Source organism: Aquarana catesbeiana, linkage group LG03 (genome assembly GCF_042186555.1).
Source record: "Aquarana catesbeiana isolate 2022-GZ linkage group LG03, ASM4218655v1, whole genome shotgun sequence".
Taxonomy (NCBI): Eukaryota; Metazoa; Chordata; class Amphibia; order Anura; family Ranidae; genus Aquarana; species Aquarana catesbeiana.
In genome coordinates, this window is record NC_133326.1 from 364910253 (window position 1) to 364937588 (window position 27336).

At 44.4% G+C, this 27336-nt stretch overlaps 1 protein-coding gene across 1 annotated transcript in view; it reads right to left on the reverse strand.

Annotated features, from left to right (window-relative positions):
- RBM27 (RNA binding motif protein 27) overlaps positions 1 to 27336 on the reverse strand; it is a 219080-nt gene that overhangs the window by 21755 nt on the left and 169989 nt on the right. Inside the window, exons 17-18 of the mRNA XM_073620625.1 lie at positions 20007 to 20111; positions 16972 to 17157 (exon numbers count right to left, since the gene is read on the reverse strand). Of these exons, the coding sequence (XP_073476726.1) occupies positions 16972 to 17157; positions 20007 to 20111 (291 nt within the window). The remainder of the gene's footprint in view (positions 1 to 16971; positions 17158 to 20006; positions 20112 to 27336) is intronic.

Consider the following 27336-nt stretch of genomic DNA (forward strand, 5'->3'; position numbering starts at 1 on the left):
TCACATTCAGACCCATGTTAAATAGGAGTCCGTACACACCTGCCATCATTTAAAGTGCCTCTGATTAACCCCAAATAAAAGTTCAGCTGTTCAAGTAAGTCTTTCCTGATATTTTCTTAGTCACATCCTACAGCAAAAGCCATGGTCTGCAGAGAGCTTCCAAAGCATCAGAGGGATCTTGTTGTTAAAAGGTATCAGTCAGGAGAAGGGTACAGGTTTAGATATACCATGGAACACAATGAAGACAGTCATCATCAAGTGGAGAAAATATGGCACAACAGTGACATTACCTAGAACTGGACATCCCTCCAAAATTGACGAAGACGAGAAGAAAACTGATCAGAGAGGCTGCCAAGAGGCCTACAGCAACATTAAAGGAATTGCAGGAATATCTGGCAAGTACTGGCTGTGTGGTACATGTGACAACAATCTCCCGTATTCTTCATATGTCTGGGCTAAGGGGTAGAGTGGCAAGACGGAAGTCTTTTTTCTTACAAAGAAAAAAACATCCAAGCCCGGCTAAATGAAACCGAAGGTTGAACTTTTTGGCCATAATTCCAAAAGACGTGTTTGGTGCAAAAACAACACCGCGCATCACCAAAAGAACACCACATTCACAGAGAAGCATGGTGGTGGCAGCATCATGCTTTGGGGCTGTTTTTCCTTCAGCTGAAACAGGGGCCTCAAGGTAAAAGGGAATTATGAACAGTTCCAAATACCAGTCAATATTGGCACAAAACCTTCAGGCTTCTGCTAGAAAGCTGAACATTAAGAGGAACTTCATCTTTCAGCATGAGAACAACCCAAAGCATACATCCAAATCAACAAAGGAATAGCTTCACCAGAAGAAGATTACAGTTTTGGAATGGCACAGCCAGAGCCCAGACCTGAATCAGATTTCAGATAACCCCACAGATTTTCAGAGGGCTGTGCACAGGAGATGCCCTCGCAATCTGACAGATTTGGAGTGTTTTTTGCAAAGAAGAGTGGGCAAATATTGCCAAGTCAAGATGTGCCATGCTGATAGACCCATACCCAAAAAGACAGTGCTGTAATAAAATCAAAAGGTGCTTCAACAAAGTATTAGTTTAAGGGTGTGCACACTTCTGCAACCATATTATTTTAGTTATTTATTCTTACTTCCCGCCACCTAAAAGATTTCAGTTTGTTGTTAATCACTTGCCGACCGCCTCACGCAGATATACTGCGGCAGAATGGCATGGGCAGGCAAAGTAACGTATGGGTACCTACCCCCCGCCCCCCCCCCCCCGCCCCGGTGCCCGAGGCAGTCCTCGTCTGTCCCTGAGCGATAAGAGGTGAGGGGGAGGCCATCCATTCGTGGCCACCCCCTCGCGATCGCTCCCAGCCAATGACAATCTTCCTCTGCTGCTGTAATGTAAACAGCGGCAGAGGAAGTGATGTAATCTCTCATCGAGCCGGTCTTTTCGTTCCGGCGCCGAGGAGAGAAGACATCAAGTAAGTTTGCACCAACACTACACTAACAGTAGAACACGCTAGGCACACATTTCACCCCCCATCACAGTGACACCAATAGCAATTTTTATTTTTTTCTGATTATTGCATTGGTGTCAGTTTGTGACAGTTATAAGTGGTACAGCAGTTAGTGGTAGCCCCCTAACCCCCCCTAATAAAAGTTAACCCCTTGATCACCCCCCGTCGCCAGTGTCACTAAGAGATAGTTTTTCTGATTGCTGTATTAGTGTCACAGGTGACGCTAGTTAGGGCGGTAAGTATATAGGTTCAAGTACAGCGGCTTCATGACAGATAGCTCTGACGACGGAGTTGTGGTCCCTGCCAAGGTCAGGCGTACCAGACCCCGATCTTCTTCTGCTGTTGTTGAGGTGCAAGAATCGCAGGTCCCTCCTATGGAGCAGAGCAGTACTAGCGCCGCTATTCCTTCTGGTGAACTGGCAAGCACCAGCGGCCTAGTACACCCTGGTCGTACATCCAGCACTGCAGTAACACTTGGTGACGTGGCGAGTCCCATACGTGCAGTTCAAGCTGGCGAGGTGGCAAGCACAAGTAGTGTCCCGCTGCCACCAAGAAGATGAACACAGGCCCGTCGTGCCCTTCCTGCTGCATTCGCCAATCCTAATAGGGAACCCACCACTTCTGCAGCACCCGTACTTCCCCCATTCACTGGCCAAGCCGGCATTCAGGTGGAAACAGTTGATTTCACGTCACTTGAGTTTTATTCACTGTTTTTCACCGAAGATCTCTATAGATCTATTGTGGACCAAAGCAATTTGTACGCTGATCAACACATCGCCACTATTCCCCAGTCCCCCCTTGCCAGAGATTGGAAACCAATTACGGTTTCCGAATTTAAGATCTTTCTGGGCCTTTCCCTCAACATGGGCATAACTAAAAAGAGTGAGTTGCGGTCATATTGGTCCACTGACCCAATTCACCATATGCTCTTGTTCTCTGCCTCCATGACCAGGGCACGATACGAGCAGATTTTGCGGTTCATGCACTTCAACAACAATGAACTCTGTTGTACATCATAGGACACAGAGCCTCAAGTAATTACTTGGAGGGTTATGAGCCTACCTTCAGGTGTTGACACTGGTATAACCAATACAGGAAGTTGACTCCCCTATATAACCCCTCCTCCTTCCAGGAGTCCTCAGTTTTTGAAGCCAAGCAATATAAGCAATATACTCTCACCCCACAAAACAGAGGGGTGGGAGCTCTGTGTCCTATGATGTACTCCAAGAAAAGGATTTTACAGGTAAGCGGTTTTAAAAATCCTATTTTCTTTATCCTACATCATAGGACACAGAGCCTCAAGTAATTACTTGGTGGGATGTCCCATAGCAATGCTATTTGAGGGGAGGGAGACACAACCCGTAGGGCACCCCCAGACCTTGAGGAATTATACTGCTGCTTGCAGCACACTGCGCCCGAAGGCGATATCCTCATTCCATTTTACATCTACTTAATAAAATTTTGTAAATGTATGCACTGAAGACCAAGTTGCAGCCTTGCAGATCTGAGACATGGAGGCCTGGTGACGCACTGCCCAAGAAACACCAACCGCTCTGGTAGAGTGCACCTTAACTAGAAAAGGGGGAATCTTTCCCTTTAACCGCTTAACAACCGGCCCATAGCCAAATGACGGCTACAGGGCGGTTGTTTAACTCTGGGAGGACGTCCAGGGACGTCCTCCCAGAATTTTGCTCTCGCGCGCCCCCTAGGGCGCGCACTCGAGAGCATCCGTGACCGCCAGGTCCAGAGGACCCGGCGCATCACAGATCCCGGTAAATGGCCGCTGATCGCGGCCGTTTACCATGTGATCGCTCCGTCAAATGACGGAGCGATCACATGTAAACAAACCGGTGTCATCGGATGACGCCGGTTCCTCTCCTCCCCTCTGTGTACCGATCGGTACACTGTGAGCGGAGAGGGGGATGGATGGATGGCTGCAGCGTTGTGGGCTGCATGTGTAGTGCCCACAGCGCTGCACAGAGACATCCAGCCATCCATGCTCAGCCATCCCCACTACTATGCATGCCCTGCAATGCCCTCTGCAATGCCCCACAGTACTCTGGTATGCCCCACAATACCCCTGCCATACCCTGCAATACTCTGCCATACCCCTGCAATACCCCGCCATACCCTGCAATACCCCGCCATACCCCGCCATACTCCGCAATACCCCGCCATACCCCGCCATACTCCGCCATACCCCGCCATACTCCGCCATACCCCGCCATACTCCGCCATACTCCGCCATACTCCGCCATACTCCGCCATACTCCGCCATACCCCGCCATACCCCGCCATACCCCGCCATACCCCGCCATACCCCGCCATACCCCGCCATACCCCGCCATACTCCGCAATACCCCGCCATACTCCGCAATACCCCGCCATACCCTGCCATACCCTGGAATACCTCGCAATACTCTGCCATACCCTGGAATACCCCGCAATACTCTGCCATACCCTGGAATACCCCGCAATACTCTGCCATACCCTGGAATACCCCGCAATACTCTGCCATACCCTGGAATACCCCGCAATACTCTGCCATACCCTGGAATACCCCGCAATACTCTGCCATACCCTGGAATACCCCGCAATACTCTGCCATACCCTGGAATACCCCGCAATACTCTGCCATACCCTGCCATACCCTGAAATACCCCGCAATACACCGCCATACCCTGAAATACCCCGCAATATCCCGCAATACTCTGCCATACCCAGCCATACTCTGCAATACTCAGTGATACCCAGCCATACTCTGCAATACTCAGTGATACCCAGCCATACTCGGTGATACCCAGTCATACTCTGCCATACCCAGTCATACTCGGCGATACTCTGCAATACCCAGCCATGCTCAGCCATACTCGGCCATGCTCAGCCATGCCCAGCCATGCTCAGCCATACCCAGCCATGCTCAGCCATACCCAGCCATGCTCAGCCATGCTCAGCCATGCTCAGCCATAACCAGCCATACTCTGCCTCTGTATGTGGCCAGGCTGTGGAAGTCTCACAGATGTGGTATCGCCGTACTCAGGAGGAGTAGGAGAATCTATTTTGGGGTGTCATTTTTGATATGTACATGCTATGTGTTATAAATATTGTATAAATGGACAACTTTGTGTTAAAAAAAAAAAAAAAAAAAAAGCGTTTTAACCACTTCTGGCCTTCCGTCATACGACGTCCTTGACTTTGTGCGGGGATATCTGAATGATGGGTGCAGCTACAGGCATCATTCAGATATCATCTTTTTCAGCCGGCGATTCCCTACACCATAAGAACGATCATAGCGGCTGTTACACTGCTTGATCGTTCTTACGGGAGGCGAGAGGGGACGTCCCCCCTCCCGCCGCCCTCCGGTGCTTCTACCGACTCACCGCTACGATCGAAGCCAGGATCTTTTTTTTTTTTTTTTTTTTTAATTTCAGGCACAGCCTAGAGGTGAGATTTGGGGTCTTATTGACCCCATATCTCACTGTAAAGAGGACCTGTCATGCCATATTCCTATTATAAGGGATGTTTACATTCCTTGTAATAGGAATAAAAGTGATCAAAAACTTTTTTTTTGGGAAAAAAGTGTCAAACTAAAAAAAGTAAAATGAACAATAAAATAAAAAAATTTTTAAAGCGCCCCTGTCCGTGTGCTCGCATGCAGAAGCGAACGCATACGTAAGTCCCGCCCACATATGAAAACGATGTTCAAATCACACATGTGAGGTATCGCTGCGATCGGTAGAGCGAGAGCAATAATTTTGGCCCTAGACCTCCTCTGTAACTCAAAATTTGTAACCAGTAAAAAATTTTAAAGCGTCGCCTATGGGGATTTTTAAGTGGCGAAGTTTGGTGCCATTCCACAAGCGTGTGCAATTTTGAAAGGTGACATGTTAGGTATCTATTTACTCGGCGTAACTTCATCTTTCATATTATGCAAAAACATTGGGCTAACCTTACTGTTTTGTTTTTTTTTAAAGCAAAAAACATTTTTTTTTCCAAAAAAAACGCGTTTGAAAAATTGCTGCGCAAATATCCTGCGAGATAAAAAATTGCAATGACCGCTATTGTATTCTCTAGGGTCTTTGCTAAAAAAACATATATAATGTTTTGGGGTTCTATGTAATTTTCTAGCAAATAAATGATGATTTTTACATGTAGGAGAGAAATGTCAGAATTGGCCTGGGTGCTCCAGAACGCCTGAAGGTGCTCCCTGCATGTTGGGCCTCTGTATGTGGCCACGCTGTGTAAAAGTCTCACACATGTGGTATCACCATACTCAGGAGTAATAGCAGAATGTGTTTTGGGGTGTAATATGTGGTATGCATATGCTGTGTGTGAGAAATAACCTGCTAATATGACAATTTTGTGAAAAAAAAAAAAAGAAAAAAAAAAAAAAAAAAAAAAAAAAAAAAAAAAAACTTGATTTTGCAAAGAATTGTGGGAAAAAATGACAACTTCAAAAAACTCACCATGCATCTTTCTAAATACCTTGGAATGTCTTCTTTCCAAAAAGGGGTCATTTGGGGGGTATTTGTACTTTTCTGGCATGTTAGGGTCTCAAGAAATGAGATAGGCCGTCAGTACTTCAGGCGTGATCAATTTTCAGATATTGGCACCATAGCTTGTGGACGCTATAACTTTCACAAAGACCAAATAATATACACTAATTTGGGTTATTTTTACCAAAGATATGTAGCGGTATAAATTTTGGCCAAAATATATGAAGAAAAATTACTAATTTTCAAAATTTTATAACAGAAACGAAGAAACATTAATTTTTTTACAGATTTTTCGGTCTTTTTTCTTTTATAGCGCAAAAAATAAAGAACCCAGCGGTGATTAAATACCACCAAAAGAAAGCTCTATTTGTGTGAAAAAAGGGACAAAAAATTCATATAGATACAGTGTTGCATGACTGAGTAATTGTCATTCAAAATGTGAGAGCACCAAAAGCTGAAAATTGGTCTGGTTATTAAGGGGGTTTAAGTGCCCAGTGGTCAAGTGGTTAAAATCATAAGTTCGAATTATAACTTGCCGAATCCACTTAGCCATAGTGGATTTTGACGCTGCCTGTCCTTTTTTAGGACCCTCTGGCAGAATAAATAAGACCTCAGTCTTACGAATCTGAGCAGCTTTCTTTAACCACTTCCCTCCCGCCCACGTCATATGACGTCCTGGGCTTTGAGCGGGTATATCTGAATGATGCCTGTAGTTACAGACATCATTCAGATATTGCCAGTTTCAGCTGGCGAATCTCTACACCATAGGAATGATCATAGCGGCCGTTCCGTCGCTTGATCGTTCCTATGGGAGGCGAGAGGGGACGTCCCCCCCTCCAGCTGCCCTCCGGTGCTTGTTCCGACTCACCGTTGCAATCAGTGAGACGGAGAGCAGATCCACCGGCTCCGGATGTAGATCATAGAGATTTCCGGCGGACCAGATGGTCGCCGGAGTCTCTATGATCATCGGAGGCCGGGCGCGATGTTATGACGTTACGTCCGGTCTCTCCATTCAAAAAAACGGCGCCGCTTCCACTGGGAAGCTGTGATCGTTTTATTTTTTCTTTGGATTTCAGGCTTCCCAGCCTAGTGGTGAGATATGGGGTCTTATTGACCCCATATCTCACTATTAGGAGGACCTGTCATGTCATATTCCTATTACAAGGGATGTTTACATTCCTTGTAATAGGAATAAAAGTGATCAAATTTTATTTTTTTTCAAAAAAGTGTCAAAATAAAAAAAATTAAATAAAATAAAAAATTTTTTAAAGCACCGCTGACCCCGTGTGCTCGCACGCAGAAGCGAACGCATACGTAAGTCCCGCCCACATATGAAAACATTGTTCAAACCATACATGTGAGGTATCGCCGCGAACGTTGTAGTGAGCGCAATCATTTTGTCCCTAGACCTCCTGTAACTCAAAACATGTAACCAGTAAAAAAAATTTCAAGCGTCGCCTATGGGGATTTTTAAGTACTGAACATTGGCACCATTCCACGAGCGTGTGCAATTTTGAAGCGTGACATGTTAGGTATCTATTTACTCGGGGTAACTTCATCTTTCACAATATGTAAAAACATTGGGCTAACTTTACGGTTTTGTTTTTTTTTTTAAACACAAAACTGTTTTTTTCCCAAAAAAAAGAGTTAGAAAAATTCCTGCGCAAATACTGTGTGAGATAAAAAGTTGCAACAACCGCCATTGTATTCTCTAGGATCTTTGCTAAAAAAAAACATACATAACGTTTGGGGGTTCTATGTAATTTTCTAGCAAAAAAATGATGATTTTTACATGTAGGAGAGAAATGTCAGAATTAGCCTGGTAGGGAAGTGGTTAAATAGATCTTCACTGCTCTCACCACATCAAGACAATGTAGTGAGTTTTCTTCCTTGGAACATGGTTTTGGAAAAAACTATGGCAGGACAATATCTTCATTCGGATGAAAGCCTGAAACCACTTTTGGCAAAAAGCCTGGACGAGGGAGTAACACCACTCTGTCCTCATGAATAATCAAATATGGCTCTTTACAGGAAAGAGCAGCCAATTCTGAAACCCTCCTTGCTGAGGATATAGCAACCAAAAATATCAGCTTCCTAGTCAGAAGGACTAAGGGAACATGCCGTAATGGTTCGAATGGCAGTTTGTGTAACACTGACAAAACTAAATTCAAGTCCCAAGGGCTTAAGGGTGATTTAAATGGCGGATTAATCCGCATCACTCCTTGCATGAAACCCCAGACTAAAGAATGTGTAGCAAGTGGTCTTCGAAATAAAATTGATAAGGCTGAGACTTGGCCCTTAATAGTACTCAGGGCCAACTTCATCTCTATGCCTACTTGTAGAAAGGCAAGAATTCTGCCTCTAATATATCTCCGAGGGTGCCAACCCTTGGATTCACACCAGGAAACATAAGCTTTCCAGACTCTATAATATATAGCTCTAGAAGCTGGCTTCCTAGCATTAAAGTAGAAATAACTGCCCTGGAAAGCCCACGTCTTTTCAGAATGTGGGTCTCAATAGCCAGGCCGATAAATTTAGCTTTCGTAAAGTAGGATGGAATATCGGCCCCTGTGAGAGCAGGTCTGGCCTTAGTGGAAGGGACCACAGATCCTCCACTGCCATCTTTACGACCTCTGCATACCATGACCTTCTGGGCCATGCTGGTGCTGCCCGAATTACCGGTTTTCTTTCTAGCTTGATCCTGCAAAGAAGTCAAGGCAGCAACTGAATAGGGGGAAATGCATAGATCAGTAAAAGCTGATCCCACAGTATCATCAACGCATCTGTTCTGCATGCGAATGGATCCTTTGTTGGGGACACAAAGTTGACTATGTTGCACTGGATGCTAGAAGATCTCCATCCGGAGTCCCCCATCCTTGACAAACAGCCCGAAACATGTCGGGGTGAATAGACCATTCCCCTGGGAATAATCTGCTGGCGGCACATGTAGTGCGCGTGCCAATTCTCTATTCCCAGAATGAAGACTGCCGATGGGCACGGAATATTTCTTTATACCAAGTTAGAATATGGTTCACGTCTCTCTGCACTGAGAGATTCTTGGTGCCCCTTTTGGTGATTGATATAGGCCACAGCCGTGGCATTGACGAAATTGGATCCTGTCGGGACAATCCCTTAACCTGGAAGTCCAGGCTTTTAGAGCCAGGCGCACTGCCCAAATCTCTAGGATGTTGATGGGCAAAGCTCTTCCGGTTCTTGAACACTGTTCTTGGACAGTTGTCTTCTCTGTCATTACCACTTTCCAGAAAAGTGGTCTGAAGTATTTACCCTTTAGGACATTCTTTAGTAACCACCAATTGAGGCTTTGGGACACCCTTGGGGACAGCCGCATTGGCAAGTCCAAAGCTTGGATCGTTTTGTTCCAAGGAAATAGAATACTGTTTTGCAACAGTCTCGAATGGAACTGGGCAAAGGGAACTGCTTCGAATGAAGCCACCATCTTTTCTAACAACCTCATGCAAAGGTGAATGGAGGGACCTCCTTTTGACCTGACCATCCACACCAACTCTTTTATAGAGTGGTGTTTTGTTTTGTTTTTTTTTCTGGGCAAGAAGACCCTTTTTCTGGGCTGTATCTATGATCAGACCCAAATACTGCAGCCCTTTTTTAGCGATTTTAATGGAGACTTTACTAGGTTGAGAATGCAACCCAGACCTTTCCAGGTAACTGGTTGTAATGCGTACACCTTACTCCGAACAGCGATTGGTCTATTAGCAATAGATCGTCTAGGTATGCCAAGACTGTTTAAACCCTGTGCCCTTGACCTGGCTACAGGTGGGGCTAGCACCTTTGTGAACACTTGAGGTGCTGTAGCTAGCCCGAAGAGCAAGGCTATAAACTGAAATGCTGCTGTTCTACTTCGAACCACAGAAACCTTTGGTGAGCAGGAAATATATGGACATGCAGATATGCATCCCTGATGCCGATAGGCGACAGAAGTTTTCCTCCTTGCAGGATACAAACTACTGACTATCGACTCCATAGAAAGGAGCGGATCATCAGGAACTGATTTAGATTCTTTTAGATCTAGAATGGATCTGTTGAATTTCTGCGTGGTTCTGTACATGTACAGGAAATGCATGAAAAAGGCAGTGAAGGTTCCAAGGAAGAGAACTATCAGATGACTCTACTAGAGGTAGCTTGAAAGACCATAATATTTCCTGTGCTGGAAATGCCTGTTTACACACCTTTACATGCCCAGCGCTCCTGTGTCTCTTAGTGTGACAGACTTCTGTCTTCAGCATATGAACTGAGAGCGTCTGTGTTAAGCCTCAGGTGAAAATCTGATTACAAGTAAGTGTCAGCTGTTACCGCACCTCTCCAGGAGGGGAGGGGAATTTTTATCAGCAGTGTTTGTTAAGCTCCTAGTTTTAAAGGAAGACTTCACTTTATACAAAAAAAATGCAAATGGCTGGTTTTGTATGTTCATAAACTACTGCTGAAACCCCTTTAGATCCCTCAGAAGAGGAACACCATCTGTTCAATTAAGAACTCCCCTCTGGCTGCAAGACCACACCCGCTGCTATAGCCAGACACAGACCTGCTGAAAAAGCATTGTACTAGGTAAGTGTAATATACTCTCTCTAGAGCAAAGATTTTAAGGCATACAGTTATACATAATAAATATATATATATATATATATATATGTATTTTTTGGAGAAAAAGGCATAGGTGGACTTTTTACAATTCCTAGGCTTCTCCTCTTACCTTATCCTCGCTGCAGGATACTGCTGATTTAACAGACATATCTGACCTTCACCCATCATGGCGGGCAGCGTAGTTAAACCTTCAAAGACTGGGGCCCTTTTTAATAGGGGTTCCGCTCCTTTGGACCTGTATAGCACCCCTCAGGAACAACTTTAGGTAATATGAAAAACCAAAAAGAGCCCTGGTTCCTAGGGTCTAGCTCTCAAAGAGAAGCTTACAGGCAAAACCTCGTTCTTCAATGCGAGGCCCAGGTACCATCCTATGGCCTCAGTGGCGAGGATGGATCCGGTTGTGGAGGTTTTTTTTAAAATCCAGCATGGATCCCTCCCTGGAGCTCCTCAGATCACATCTTCACTCGTGACCAACACCTTAGACACTGGTGAAAAAACTGAGGACTCCTGGAAGGAGGAGGGGTTATATAGGGGAGTCAACTTCCTGTATTGGTTATACCAGTGTCAACACCTGAAGGTAGACCCATAACCCACCAAGTAATTACTTGAGGCTCTGTGTCCTATGATGTACGATAAAGAAAGTCACGTAGAGCCGACAAACTGCCCTGACTACATAGGAAGCGCTGGCAAGATTGTGTGGGACTTGGTGTCACCCTTATTTGGAAAGGGGTACCCACTTGTACGTGGACAATTATTACACGAGCGTGCCACTTTTTAGTCACCTTTTTGATCAACAGATTGGAGCATGTGGCACCGTGCGACCTAATCGCCGGGGCTTTCCCCAGTGGCTTGCAGATTCCCGTCTTAAGCTGGGGGAGAGAGCTTGCTTCAAGTGTAATAACTTGCTCGCTATGAAGTGGAGGGATAATAATAAGAATGTTTTCGTTCTTACCTCCCTTCATGCAGACACGACGGTCCAAATTCCTACGGTGACCGGTGTTGTGGATAAACCCCTCTGTGTCCACGAATATAACCAAAAATATGGGAGGTGGGGACCTCAACGACCAGTTGTTGGCGCCGTACCTAATTGCCCATAAGGCCAGACACTGGTACAAGAAAGTGTCTGTTTATTTATTTCAATTGGCTTTGCTGAACGCTCATGTGCTATACAGAGCTTCAGGACGGACTGGATCCTTCCTTAAATTCCAGGAAGAGATCGTCAAAGCCCTTCTGTTTCCAGACGGTGCTCCACCTCACCTTCCCCAACCAAATGCAGTAAGCCAGCTGCATGAGAGGCATTTTCCGTATGTCCTCCCGAGTACCCCTACCCAACGAGCCCCCCAAAGATGTCGTGTCTGCAGCAAGCGCGGAAATAGGCGTGACACACGGTATTATTGTCCCTCCTGTCCTGACAATCCTGGTCTCTGCATTGGTGAATGTTTTGAACGCTACCATTCACTAGTTAAGTATTAGCGTAGGGTACAGCACTGCACAGACTAGGCACACTAACACAGGGTCTCCCAAGATGCCATCGCATTTTGAGAGACCCGAACCTGGTACCAGTTACAAAAGTTATAGTTACAAAAAAAAAGTGTAAAAGTAAAAAAAAACAAAAAGTTGTTTTATTGTTCTCTCTCTCTCTATTCTCTCTCTATTGTTCTGCTCTTTTTACTGTATTCTATTTTGCAATGTTTTATTGTTATTATGTTTTACCATGTTTGCTTTTCAGCTGCAGAGCGGATTTATTTATCTTGACAGCAACAGCGTTTGCTCCCACGATACATAAAGCCATGACTCCAGCGCTGTCGGAGGTGATGTCACCACCACAGTTGCATACTTCAGCATATATGCCGAAGCATGGGGGCAGCAGAGGGCAGAGGAGCGATTTGCTCCTAACTTTTGCGGGAGGATGCCCCCATGCTTCGGCATATATACGGTGCATGTATGCCTATCATTAGAAGTGGGTGGATGAAGGGAGGTATTCTAATGGTGGGCATACCCACAGATCAATCTCTTTTTTTCGTTCAGCCCACAGGCTGCATGAAAAAAAAGTTTACAACATATGCCCAACAAGCACAGCAACGTACTGGTATGTTGCTGGACTTTGAGTGGTTATACCAGAATGATGCCTGCAGGTTTAGGTATCATCTTGGTATCATTCCTTTCAGCCAGCGGTCGGCTTTCATGTAAAAGCAATCCTAGCAGCTAATTAGCCTCTAGACTACTTTTACAAGCAGTGGGAGGGAATGCCCCCCCCCCCCCGTCTTCCATGTTTTTCTCTGGCTCTCCTGTCCCAACAGGGAACCTGAGAATGGCAGCCGGTGATTCAGCCAGCTGACCATAGAGCTGATCAGAGACCAGAATGGCTCCATACATCTCTATGGCCTAAGAAACCAGAAGCTACGAGCATTTCATGACTTAGATTTCGCCGGATGTAAACAGCGCCATTGGGAATTTGGGAAAGCATTTTATCACACCGATCTTTGGATGGTCAGATGCTTTGAGAGCAGAGGAGAGATCTAGGGTCTAATAGACCCCAATTTTTTCAAAAAAAAAGAGTACCTGTCACTACCTATTGCTATCATAGGGGATATTTACATCCCTTGAAATAACAAAAATGATTAAAAAAATAAATAAAAATGAAAGGAACAGTTTAAAAATAAGATAAAAAAGCAAAAAAAATAATAAAGAAAAGCACCCCTGTACCCCCCTGCTCTCGCGCAAAGGGGAACGCAAGCGCCAGACTGGCGTCAAATGTAAACAGCAATTGCACCATGCATGTGAGGTATCACCGCGAAGGTCAGATCGAGGGCAGTAATTTTAGCAGTAGACCTCCTCTGTAAATCTAAAGTGGTAACCTGTAAAGGCTTTTAAAGGCTTTTAAAAATGTATTTAGTTTGTTGCCACTGCACGTTTGTGCGCAATTTTAAAGCATGTCATGTTTTGTATCCATGTACTCGGCCTAAGATCATCTTTTTTATTTCATCAAACATTTGGGCAATATAGTGTGTTTTAGTGCATTAAAATTTAAAAAAAGTGCGTTTTTTCCAAAAAAAATGCATTTGAAAAATCGCTGCGCAAATACTGTGGAAAAAAAAAAAAAAATGAAACACCCACCATTTTAATCTGTAGGGCATTTGCTTTAAAAAAATATATAATGTTTGGGGGGGTTCAAAGTAATTTTCTTGCAAAAAAAATAATTTTTTCTTGTAATCAAAAAGTGTCAGAAAGGGCTTTGTCTTCAAGTGGTTAGAAGAGTGGGTGATGTGTGACATAAGCTTCTAAATGTTGTGCATAAAATGCCAGGACAGTTCAAAACCCACCCAAATGACCCCATTTTGGAAAGTAGACACCCCAAGCTATTTGCTGAGAGGCATGTCGAGTCCATGGAATATTTTATATTGTGACACAAGTTGCGGGAAAGAGACACATTTTTTTTTTTTTTTTGCACAAAGTTGTCACTAAATGATATATTGCTCAAACATGCCATGGGAATATGTAAAATTACACCCCAAAATACATTCTGTTGCTTATCCTGAGTATGGGGATACCACATGTGTGAGACTTTTTGGGAGCCTAGCAGAGTACGGGACCCCGAAAACCAAGCACCGCCTTCAGGCTTTCTAAGGGCGTAAATTTTTGATTTCACTCTTCACTGCCTATCATAGTTTCGGAGGCCATGGAATGCCCAGGTGGCACAAAACCCCCCCAAATGACCCTATTTTGGAAAGTTGACACCCCAAGCTATTTGCTGAGAGATATAGTGAGTATTTTGCAGACCTCACTTTTTGTCACAAAGTTTTGAAAATTGAAAAAAAATAAATGTTTTTTCTTGTCTTTCTTCATTTTCAAAAACAAATGAGAGGTGCAAAATACTCACCATGCCTCTCAGCAAATAGCTTGGGGTGTCTATTTTCCAAAATGGGGTAATTTGGGGGGGGGGGGGGGGGGTTGTGCCATCTGGGCATTTTATGGCCTTCAAAACTGTGATAGGTAGTGAGGAGAGAAATAAAAAATTTACGCCCTTAGAAATCGTGAAGGCGGTGATTGGTTTTCGGGGCCCCGTACGCGGCTAGGCTCCCAAAAAGTCCCACACATGTGGTATCCCCATACTCAGGAGAAGCAGCTAAATGTATTTTGGGGTGCAATTCCACATATGCCCATGGCCTCTGTGAGCAATATATCATTTAGTGACAACTTTTTGTAATTTTTGTTGTTGTCATTATTCAATCACGTGGGACAAAAAAATTAATATTCAATGGACTCAACATGCCTCTCAGCACTTTCCAAAATGGGGTCATTTGGGAGGGGGGGGGGGGGTTGTACTGCCCTGCCATTTTAGCACCTCAAGAAATGACATAGGCAGTCAAACTAAAAGCTGTGTAAATTCCAGAAAATGTACCCTAGTTTGTAGACGCTATAACTTTTGCGCAAACCAATAAATATACGCTTATTGACTTTTTTTTACCAAAGACATGTGGCCGAATACATTTTGGCCTAAATGTATGACTAAAATTGAGTTTATTGGATTTTTTTTTTATAACAAAAAGTAGAAAATATAATTTTTTTTCAAAATTTGCCGTTTATAGCGCAAAAAATAAAAATCGCAGGTGATTAAATACCATCAAAAGAAAACGCTATTTATGGGAAGAAAAGGACGCAAATTTCGTTTGGGTACAGCATTGCATGATCGCGCAATTAGCAGTTAAAGCGACGCAGTGCCAAATTGTAAAAAGTGCTCTGGTCAGGAAGGGGGTAAATACTTCCGGGGCTGAAATGGTTAAACTGAGTTATACAGTTTATACGTCACATTAAAGGTGGAAAAAGTTATGAAATGATTCATCTGTGTCTCTTTTTTACATCACAGAAAACTGACATTTTAACAGGGGTGTGTAGACTTTTTATATCCACTGTACATGTCATTTTTGGCCATAGTTACACTTTAAAGTAAACAATGGACATGCCAACATCCACTTCTACAGGTACCTCCCTTTTTTCCTTAATATGTTACTAAACACCAGGACCCTGCATTCACTATAAAAGATAAAAAGAAAAGGGCGCACCAGCCTTGTGCATTATCCCAAGATAATTTAATAAAAATACAAACTACTACTCACAAACATGTAGAAGCTCTGAAGAAAATACTCCTTCAAAGAGCTTCGTCAGCCAGCAGCGTTCTGAGGTCCTCCTGTTTCCTGGGAGGCGGTTGGTTTTAGGACTGATTGCCATATTCCAGTGATTTCTACAAGCTTTTATTCACTACATTTTGTGAGTAGTATTTTATTGTTTTTTATTATTAAATTATCTTGGGATAATGCACAAGGCTGGTGTGCCATCTTCTTTTTAGGATACCCCCTATCCAGGAGGGCAGCAAGACCAAAGACACTATCCCTTGAGTTATTGATGGCCCGGCCATCACACTAATGCGCAGGAGTGTTTGTTTGCTATCCCTGCATTCACTATACCTGTTCTCCCACAGTACATAGAACTGCAATCGTTTTAGTAAATATAAACCGCTAAATACCCTTTTTCATCAGCAGTTAGAGCAGTCTTTTGACTTCTATCAGTGTCTGGTTAAAGCTTGTAGGAAGGGTTTAATTCTACTCTGACTGTCCTATAAGGCTGCAGGACCCCTGATCCTCTGTCTGGCCAGTGCTGATAGGCCCTGTGCTGATCACATGCACGCTCTAGTAAAAAGAAAAAAACTCTCTAGCAAAACACACCAAACTGAGCATGTGTAGCTTGTCCCCTTAGCCTCTGTTCTATCAGGAGATGGATTGGGGACAGTGGAAGAAGGGGAGGGATCAGAGAAGACAAGATCAAGCAGCCTGTTTATACAATGCAGAGGATTAACCCCATAGGTTCCACAGTGAGTATAACAAGCATGCTTTACTGCATATACAGACTGATTTTACTGTTGTGCGTTTAATGACTTTACATTTTCTCTTTATCTCATGGAGGACAGGTTGAGTATAGTTTTTTTTTTTTGTTTGAAGTATGTGTGCATCTTGGCCTCTTCAAGAACAGTCTATAGATGTATTGTAACCATATGTGTAATGGATACTGATTGTACAGGATAAACCTGATGGGATGTTTAAGCAGAAACAAGTGCATAATTCCTGTACTTTTACAACCTATAATTTGATGTACCATTACAAAAGCAAACAGGAAAGGATAAAAAGTATTGTAATATAAATATATATAGAAAATAAAGAAAAATAGAAAAAAAGGTTGGGTAAGGTAAGTGGAAGGGTAACAACAGATATTGAGCACAACTTGCAAATTACTTGACCCACAGATTATAGAAAGAAGCCGATTCATTAAAACCTAATAACGTTTTACTTACAGCAAAATGTTGCAGCAACTCATCCTTTTCTTTCTCATAAAAACCAGAAACCGATATAGTTTTGGGTCGATGATCCACAACCATATGATTTAACGACCCTCTACCCCTTCCTCCACGACCTCGCCCTCTGATCTGGGTAGGCACAGACTTGCCCCGTCCAGCGGGCAATATTCCTAACCGAGCAGCCTATATATATTGAAAGAGAAATAACTCAAGTTTAAAATACATTTAACAAACTACAGGAAAAATGTGAAGTCAATGAGTGAACAGCTATCCAGAAAAGTATATACACAAATGTACACTGCTCAAGGTGAGAGCCTCACGGCTCCATAAAGGCTGCACAAACTGCTTCCACTGTATAGGGTGCCGGTCCGGAAAACGTTTTCTGATTGGAAGAGGCAGAGAGGTGACATCACAATTTCCCCCTTGTCCAATCAGAGAACGCTCTGCATTCAATTAGGTGATGCAAAATATTTGCTCAATGGCGCCTGTGCTGAGCGGCCATCCTCCTGTGTTCACAATGCATCAGACCGGCACGCTCAGCACTGGACCGGAAGAAAGTGGGATTCACTGAAGTAGGGGTGTCTACTTTTCAGCGCCATCGGCCAGGTTTGGTACGGTGAGGGAAAAAATATTTTATTCCCTGACGATTTGGTTTGAAGAAAGAGCGAATGGGCATGCTCCGAAACATGTCCCGTGCACTCTGATGTCACTTCTGGTTACCTGGACTCCATGCTGGTCCTGACAGCACGGCTCTCCATCTTGGATCCTAGACACAGTGTTTACCACCGCTGGTTGGCTGGAACTTCCACCTGCAGCTGTCTTTACTCCCAGGAGGCATCCTCCGACTGGACGTTATGAATTCATTGATATGCCTCTTTTTCACTTCAATCTTGTAAGTGTTTTTAACCCTTCCTTGTCATTAAAGTGTTTTATTACAGCACTTAGAAGCACCTTCTGCTCTGCTTTGTTTTTCTTAGAGTGTGCTTCCCTCTTCTGAAATGCTTTTGTGGTGCATTAATCACATTCCAAGAGCCAATTGTGTACTGTCTGTTAAAGTCTCCTTATTATCCAGAGCTCCCTATTCCCCACATTGCTTGATTTTGTACATTTGCCCACAGACAAAGAAATGATCACTCTATAATTTTAATGGTAGATTTTAATAGTGAGACAGAATAACAAAACAATCCTGAAAAAACACATTTCAAAAAAGTTATAAACTGATTTGCATTTTAATGAGTGAAATAAATATTTGACCCCTTCACAAAACATGACTTAGTACTTGGTGGCAAAACCTTTCATGGCAATCGCAGAGGTCAGACGTTTCATGTAGTTGGCCCCCAGGTTTGCACACATCTCAGGAGGGATTTTGTCCCACTCCTCTTTACAGATCCTCTCCAAGTCATTAAGGTTTAGAGACTAAAGTTTGGCAACTTGAACCTTCAGCTCCCTCCACATATTTTCTATGGGATTTAAAAACTGGAGACTGGCTAGACAACTACAGGGCCTTAATGTGCTTCTTCTTGAGCCACTTCTTTGTTCCCTTGACCGTGTGTTTTGGGTCATTGTCATGCTGGAATACCCATCCACAACCCATTTTCAATGCCCTGGCTGAGGGAAGGAGGCTCTCCCCAAAGATTTGACAGTACATGGCCCCGTCCATGGTCCCTTTGATGTGGTGAAGTTGCCCTGTCCCCTTAGCAAAAAACCACACCCAATGTTTTCACCTTCATGTTTGATGGTGGGGATGGTGTTCTTGGGGTCATAGGCAGCATTCCTCCTCCTCCAAACATGCTGGAGTTGAGCTGATGCCAAAGAGCTTGATTTTGGTCTCATCTGACCACAACACTTTCACCCAGTTCTCCTCTGAATCATTCAGATGTTCATTAGCAAACTTAAGAGGGGCCTTACATGTGCCTTTTTGAGCAGGGGGACCTTGAGGGCGCTGCAGGATTTCAGTCCTTCACAGTGTAGTGTGTTACCAACTGTTTTGTTGCGACTGTGGTCCCAGCTGCCTTGAGATCAATGACAAGATTCTGGGCTGATTCCTCACCGTTCTCATGCTCATTGAAACTCCATGGAGGCGAGATCTTGCATGGAGCCCCAGACCGAGGGAGATTGACATTTATTTTAATGTTTCTTCAATTTGCGAATAATCGCACCAACCGTTGTCACCCTCTCACCAAGCTGCTTGGCGGTGGTCTTGTCCATCCTTGGACAGCTCTTTGGTCTTGGCCATGGTGGAGAGATTTGAATCTGATTGCTTGCTTCTGTGGACAGGTGTCTTTTATACAGGTAACAAGCTGAGATTAGGAGCACTCCCTTTAAGAGTGCTCCTAATCTCAGCTCGATACCTGTATATAAAAGACACCTGGGAGCCAGAAATCTTGCCAATTGCCAGGGGATTAAATATTTATTTCACTCATTAAAATGGAAATCAATTTATAAACTTTTTAAAATGTGTTTTTCTGGATATTTTTGTCATTCTGTCTCCCACTGTTAAAACAACCTACCATTAAATTTATAGTCTAATCATTTCTTTGTCAGTGGGCAAACGTACAAAATCAGCAGATCAAATACTTTTTTCCCTCAATGTGTATACAAAGTCCAAAGTAACTATGTATAATATCGCCATGTCTGTAATTCTCCTTTAAAATAATGTATTAATGATTATAGAGCTTGATTCATTTATGTCAGTTTTATCTGCCTGGAGTTGAGGTTTAAGACACGCTTGTCTGGGACACAATTAAGCACTATTTTTCAGATCAATCATGAAAAGACAAATGTGTGGCCACTTTTAAATCCTCCCCATCTTTTCATTTGAGTCAGGGACTTCCATAAGGATCACTGAACTCAATGTAACGTCTAATGTTGTCAAGATTTGATTGAAGTCCTCGATTTGATTCTGATGCTTTGAAATTTATATAACTCTGCTGGCAGGTTGTATTTTTTAATATGTTAAGTAATAGAACGTGAGATAGTTCCCATACTAAAAACAACCCAGATTGCTATATTAAAGTTACACACAGGCTCACCTCAACTTGTAACTGACTCAGCTTTTTTCTCAATTCTGTTGCATCTTCACCTGAGGACAGACGTTTGTGGAAATCCATTTCTGCATCCAACAGTTCTTTCTGAGCCTATAAACATAGAAAAGAAGCATAGATTCTTCGAACTTGCATAAATAAAAATTGGAAATTTGATTACCTGTAAAATGTCATATCTTGGTGTACAGTACAGGACACAGGAACTGGTTCTACGCAAATACCTTTATGTGATTGGACACTGGCAAAAAGTTTACTAGGACCACCTAAGGCTCCATTTTTTTTCTTTTATCTAGCAAGTAGTAGGGCTATGACAGAGAAGTGGGGAAAGGACATGTGTCCCATACTCAAAGATATAGAATTTACAGGCGTGTCAAAATTCCAGATCTTATTTGTACAGTAAAGGACATTTTGAAAATGTGAACAGAGGAGGAAGGTCCAGGCTCTGCAACTTGTGAGGAAAAAAAAAAAAATTCCACATCTTTGAGTACAGTACACAGGATGAGTATTTGTAAATCCTGGCTAATAGGCTAGTCATTTCAGGTGAATGGATGCTGGCAAGCTTTTGAATACATGCCCTCATAATGCTCACATAATTTGTAATAAAAACATCTTTGCCATTCTGAAGCTTCCCTCCAACCACACTATATAGATATACATACATACATACATATATAAACACACACACACTGATGCTCTTTACTTTCCGAATATGCTGCAGAAATCTCCCTCCACCGGGTCTGGCTGCAACTATTTTAACAGTGGGCAGCTGAAACTGCTGCCTGTTCACTTCCAGAATTTACAAACACACCTCCAGCTCTGCAGCTCTCACTGCCCTCTTATTACTCATCCCCCCTCCCTTCCTGGCCAACTCTCATGAGAGCGAGAGAGCTGTGCATGATGTCATAAGCCTAGGCTTTTTACCAGACAAGAAACAGGAAGTGGGCTGTATAAGGTATTTACTGGCAGAAAAAAAATGTTTTACTATCCAAAGTTAAAACAAGGGCAGAAGATTTAATAGATGGAAAGATAAAAAAAAAATTACTGAAGGTCTGCTTTAAGGTCTGAAAGTTGTGGAAATTGAGTAATAATTTGGTGGAAATTCGGGAGGGTCGTGAGAGGTTACCAAGAACTAACAGGGAATTCACGGTGAATGAGATGAATCACCTACTTGGTCTCTATGAATAAGAGAGTAGCGGTATCTGTTTATCTGGGAGCTAAGAACTTTACCTAGCAATTTCAGTTCAACCTTTAGGAGACACGGGTCTAAAATGTTGAGGCTTTGACGCCTCGTTTGGGCTCTTAAGGATCACTCGTATGCCTGAGAGGACATAAGCAAGGGATAGGTACTTGTTTTGGAGGGCCTTAAAAAGGGTGATCAGGTGGGGAACTAGAAGTGAGGAATTCTTTTTCTAGGAAAGACCCAAGACACTGCCCAGACCAGGCTTTTTGGAGGGTTTCAAGGATTTGTCCATGGCATCTTTAACCACTTAAGGACCGGAAGATTTGCCTCCTTAATGACCAGGCACTTTTTGCAATACGGCACTGCGTCGCTTTAACCAACAATAGTGTGGACGTGCGACCTTGCACAAACAAAATCGAATTCCCACAATTAGAGCTGTCTTTTGGTGGTATTTGATCACATCTGCGTTTTTTTTTTTTTTGCGCTATAAACAAAAAAAAACAAAAAAAAAGACAAATTCTGGTTAAAAAAAAAAAAAGTGTAGATTTTTTACTTTTTGCTAAAAAAAAATAAAAATTCTTCATCAGTTTAGGCCAATATGTATTCTACATATTTTTGGTAAAAAAATAAAAATAAAAACGCAATAAGCATATATTGAATTGAATTTGCGCAAAAGTTATAGCAGCTACAAAATAGAGGATATATTTATGGCATTTTTAAAATGTATTTTTTTACTAGCAATGGCGGCGATCTGCGATTTTTAGCGGGACTGGGACATTGAGGCGGACAGATTGGACACTTGACACTTTTTGGCGGACCATCGACATTTATACAGTGATCAGAGCTAAAAATAGCTACCGATTACTGTATAAATGTCACTGGCAGGGGAGGGGTTAACACTAGGGGGCAATCAAGGGGTTAAGTGTGTTCCCTGGGAGGTGTTGATAACTGTATGGGGGCTGGGCTGAATGGAGGAGGAGAGAAATCTTGTTCCTAATCACTAGGAACAGAGATATCTCTCTTCTCCCCTGACAGAATGGGGATCTGTTTGTTTACACTGACAGATCCCCATTCTGTCTGTTTCTGGAGCGATCGCGGGTGGCCGGCGGACATGGAGCCTGCTGGACCCGCTGGTTGGGTCCCCCGCTAGTGAATGGGTGCGCGCCCACAAAATCGTTGTGTACGCACCCAACGTACAATGACAGCGATTCGTGCAGGGGAGACAACCGGGTGGTTCGTAACTAGTTATATACCAGTACCTCATCCACTGGACACTCACGGGTCTTTTTAAAGCGGAGTTTCACCCAAAAATGGATCTTCCGCTTTAAAGCACCGGTGACCCCCTGACATGCCATACTTGGCATGTCATTTTTTTTTATTGGGGGGGGGTGGGGTGGGTACCCAGCTTCCACTTCCTCTCCTAGCGCCGTAGCGCCGAGCAGAAGTTCACCTCTCCCAACTCCCTCCATGCAATCTTCTGAGACATGTCACATTTGGGGGGGGGGGGGGCGACTACTAATGCCTGGAGGACCTTTCTCCCATACGCTTGATCCTGCACTGAGATAAGGTCCAGGCTATGGCGTTTAATAAACGTCGAGTAGCTTAACCATGTTGCTGCTCGGCAAACTTGTTCTGGTGTCGCCCAGCTCGCTCCACCTAAGAAGCAGACAGTGCCTGCGTGGAAAGAGTCATTGGGGAAAAAGTGTACTCCTTCCAGATGTTGTAAGCTTCCACAATTACCTGTTTGATCAACCGGGCGACTGTGCATGTCGAAGCTTGGAACCCCAATTTTTTACCAGAATGTAAAACAAATAGAGCATTCGATTTTCTAATGCCTTCGGACAATTCCAAGTAACGCAAGACACAGGCCCCACACGTCCAATTGGTGGAATTCTGCTTCTTTTGGATTAGTTGGAGACGTACAGAAGGAAGGCAAATTGATCTCCTGCGTCCTGTAGAATTTAGAGACCCCCTTAGGCAAGAACCTCGGGTTCATATGCATTATCAGCCTGTCCTCAAAATTTGGCAGGAAAGGCTCTTTAATAGAAAGCACCTGCAACTCGCTAATGCGACTGGCTGATGATATCGCAATCAAAAAAGTTGTTTCGAAAGTGGCCCACTTTAACGACAGATCTTCCTCTTGCGAACGTTTTCACCAACCTTGCAATACTATTGACAAATCCCATTTTGGCAGAATCCTAAACGGAATTGGCCTAGTTATGTCTAACCCCTTAAAGAACCTGATGACTAGCGGGTCAAAATGACAGGGGTTGTTTTTAAAAAAAACAAACAAAAAAACAGACAAGGCCACCACCTGAACTTTTAATGTACTAATGGCCAGCACTTGGTTCACGCCATCCTGTAAAAAACGCCAAGACGGCCGGAATACCTGCAGACACCTTCTTGGTGTCCAACCATGAACAGAAGACTTTCCAAAGTTTAATATAAATTGCTTGGGTCACCTTGCTACTGGATATAAATCGTATTAACGACCCTGTCTGAGAGCCCCTTAGCCTTCAGGAGGCTTTCCTCAGACACCATGCTGACAATTTCAGGCTCTGCATCTTTGACAACAGGACCGAACCCTGAGACAGCAGATCTTCCCTCCCAGGCAGCATGAAGGGGAGGGCTCTGCCGCCAGGCATATCAGTGTGGAAAACCAAGGCCTGTGACGCCATCAGTTACTTTGCCAAACAAAGAGTGCACCTCCACCACACACGTGCACCCTCGCCAGCCGTAACCAGATACACAAGGCTCCGCAAGGCTCTTTAGCCCGGAACCAGAATCACCAAGGGGGTGGGGCGGGCTTCACCCCTCCTGGGGAAAAATACCCAGCCCCATAGGCCAACCACCCCAGTGCTCGCCTACCTGAGCTGGGCCGGCACCACTGCCACGCTGCTCGGTACATGTCGTCCTCCTGTAACATTGCGCCGCTGCACTTGTGTAGTGGATCCGGGACCACCAGCTGATGGTGGCTGGCATTTAAATAAACCACCATAGTCCCGGCTATCATGCTCCTCGCGAGACCCGGAAGGGACACGCCAGAAGTCCCCCGCCTTCCTTCTGCGTTCCAAAGGCCGGAACTTGAGGCCTGCACCCACCCAATGCCGCACTCACGCTGAGATACCACAGTATCCGGCCAGTGGAGGAATCACTCCCCCCCCCCCCCCCCGCGAGACCCATGCAGGGAGCGCCAGCCCTCCCTGGGTTAATGTGGAGGAAGGCGCCGGTTCCAGCTTCCTGCAGCCTGACCGGGGGGACCCAGGATCTGCCATACCCACCATAAGGTACATGCAGACCTCCCTCCCACCCTAAGCAGCCCTGCTTAGGTTCTGGGGGAACATGAGCTCTATCCAGCCTTCTCCTCCGGTGGAGTAAACACAAAAGACTGGGGAAGAGGAAAGGAGGCCGCCCTTTATGGATTTAACCCTTTGTGTTTCCTGCCTCCAGAGGTGGAGCCTCTCTCTAGGGCGCTCCTGGACAGACGACTAGAAAAATACCAGATAGGGGGAGGGAACCCGAGCCGCAAACACACTGCCCCCCCCAGGGGATATAGTCACAGGTCTGTACCCAGGTTCCTCCCTACCTATAGAAGGTATTTGGGACCCTTAACCCCCTACATCCCTTCCTTCCTACTATTAATGAAACAGGCCCCATTTATATATACAGTATCTCACAAAAGTGAGTGCACCCCTCATTTTTTGTAAATATTTTATTATATCTTTTCATGTGACAACACTGAAGAAATGACACTTTGCTACGATGTAAAGTAGCGAGTGTACAGCTTGTAAAAAAAGTGTAAATTTCTTTCCCCTCAAAATATCTCAACACACAGAGAATGTCTAAACCACTGGCAACAAAAGTGAGTACACCCCTAAGTGAAAATGTCCAAATTGGGCCCAAAGTGTCAATATTTTGTGTGGCCACCATTATTTTCCAGTACTGCCTGAACCCTCTTGGGCATGGAGTTCACCAGAGCTTCACAGGTTGCCACTCGAGTCCTCTTCCACTCCTCCATGACGACATCACGGAGCTGGTGGATGACCTTGCGCTTCTCCACCTTCCGTTTGAGGATGCTCAATAGGGTTTAGGTCTAAAGACATGCTTGGCCAGTCCATTACCTTTACCCTCAGCTTCTTTAGCAAGGCAGTGGTCCTCTTAGAGGTGTGTTTGGGGTTGTTATTTAGGAATATTGCCCTGCGGCCCAGTCTCCCAAGGGAGGGGATCATGCTCTGCTTCAGTATGTCACAGTACTTGTTGGCATTCATGGTTCCCTCAATGAACTGTAGCTCCCCAGCGCCGGCAGCACTCATGCAGCCCCAGACCCGACACTCCCACCACCATGCTTGACTGTAGGCAAGACACACTTGTCTTTGTACTCTTCTCCTGGTTGCCGCCACACTTGCTTGACACCATCTGAACCAAATACGTTTATCTTGGCTTCTGGAAAGACAGCCATGCAAACCAATTTGATGCGGCGTACGGTCAGAGCACTGACAGGCTGACCCCCCCACCTCTTCAACCTCTGCAGCAATGCTGGCAGCACTCATACGTCTATTTCCCAAAGACAACCTCTGGATATGACGTTGCGCACATGCACTCAACTTCTTTGGTCGACCATGGCGAGCCTGTTCTGAGTGGAACCTGTCCTGTTAAACCGCTGTATGGACTTGGCCACCGTGCTGCAGCTCAGTTTCAGGGTCTTCACAATCTTCTTATAGCCTAGGCCAGTGATGGCGAACCTTGGCACCCAAGATGTTTTGGAACTACATTTCCCATGATGCTCATGCACTCTGCAGGGTAATTGAGCATCATGGGAAATGTAGTTCCAAGACATCTGGGGTGCCAAGGTTCGCCATCACTGGCCTAGGCCATCTTTATGTAGAGCAATAATTCTTTTTTTCAGATCCTTAGAGTTCTTTGCCAGGAGGTGTCACGTTGAACTTACTCCCCATTCGCACCTGAGACCTTGTAACACTAATGAGTCACATGGCACCGGGGAGGGAAAATGACTAATTGAGCCCAATTTGGACATTTTCATTTAGGGGTGTACTCACTTTCATTACCAGCGGTTTAGACATTAATGTCTGTGTTGCGTTATTTTGAGGGGGCAGCAAATTTACACCATTATATAAGCTGTATACTCACTACTTTACATTGTAGAAAAGTGTCATTTCTTTAGTGTTGTCACATGAAAAGATACAATATAATATTTACAAAAATGTGAGGGGCGTACTCACTTTTGTGAGATACTGCGTAATATATGTGTGTGTGTGTGTGTGTGTGTGTGTGTGTGCGTGCGTGTACTTGTGTATATATGTGTGTTAGTGTGTGCATGTTAGAGCAGCGGTCCAAGTCCATCAAGAGGACACTGGGCCAATAAGCACCAGTGCATTGGTTACCCCTGGAGTGCCCGATGATAGTGCCCCACAAGGGAAAGTGGTGTGATCTCTCACTACTTGCTGCAACCTGTAGTCCCACAAGGAATGCTCTGCTGCAACTTTTAGTCCCACATGGTACCCCACTTCTTGCGACCTGTAGTCCCACTAGACTAACTATCCCCAGAACCTATACTGCCAATAATGCATGCAGGCAATATGGCTGCTGCCAAAGCTCTCAACTCCCCCTTGGGGGGTCCAACCTTCAGCTATAACTGTGGAAAATGTCATAAGGGCCTTTAGGGAGTCTACTCCCCAGCTGGGGATCACTGCCCTGGACCTGCATAGTACCCGAATGGTCCACAAGGCAATAGATCATTCAGCATGGTCCTGTTCTGCAGGATCCAGAGGCAACCAGCAATGTTACAGGCTGTCCCCACATGTCCAGAGCAGGGCCCTAGCACAACATCTGTAAAAAAGCCAAAAGAAAATGGATTCAGAAAGAGCTGGTCTCTTAATCCCAGATGGAACCGTTGAGAAGCTAGCTAAGTTTTCGTGCAGACATGTTCATCACCTAAGGCCTGGTTCACGCCTATGCATTTTTTAGTGCATTTTCAGTTTTGCAGAAACACAATATAGGCCATTTAACGTGTTTTCCTATGGATGTAGTTCACATCTGCATTTTATGGAAAGGGCCAGGGACTTTTTTCTGGTTTTTTGGTTCCGTAGACTTCAATGGATCAAAAGCATGCATTGAAAA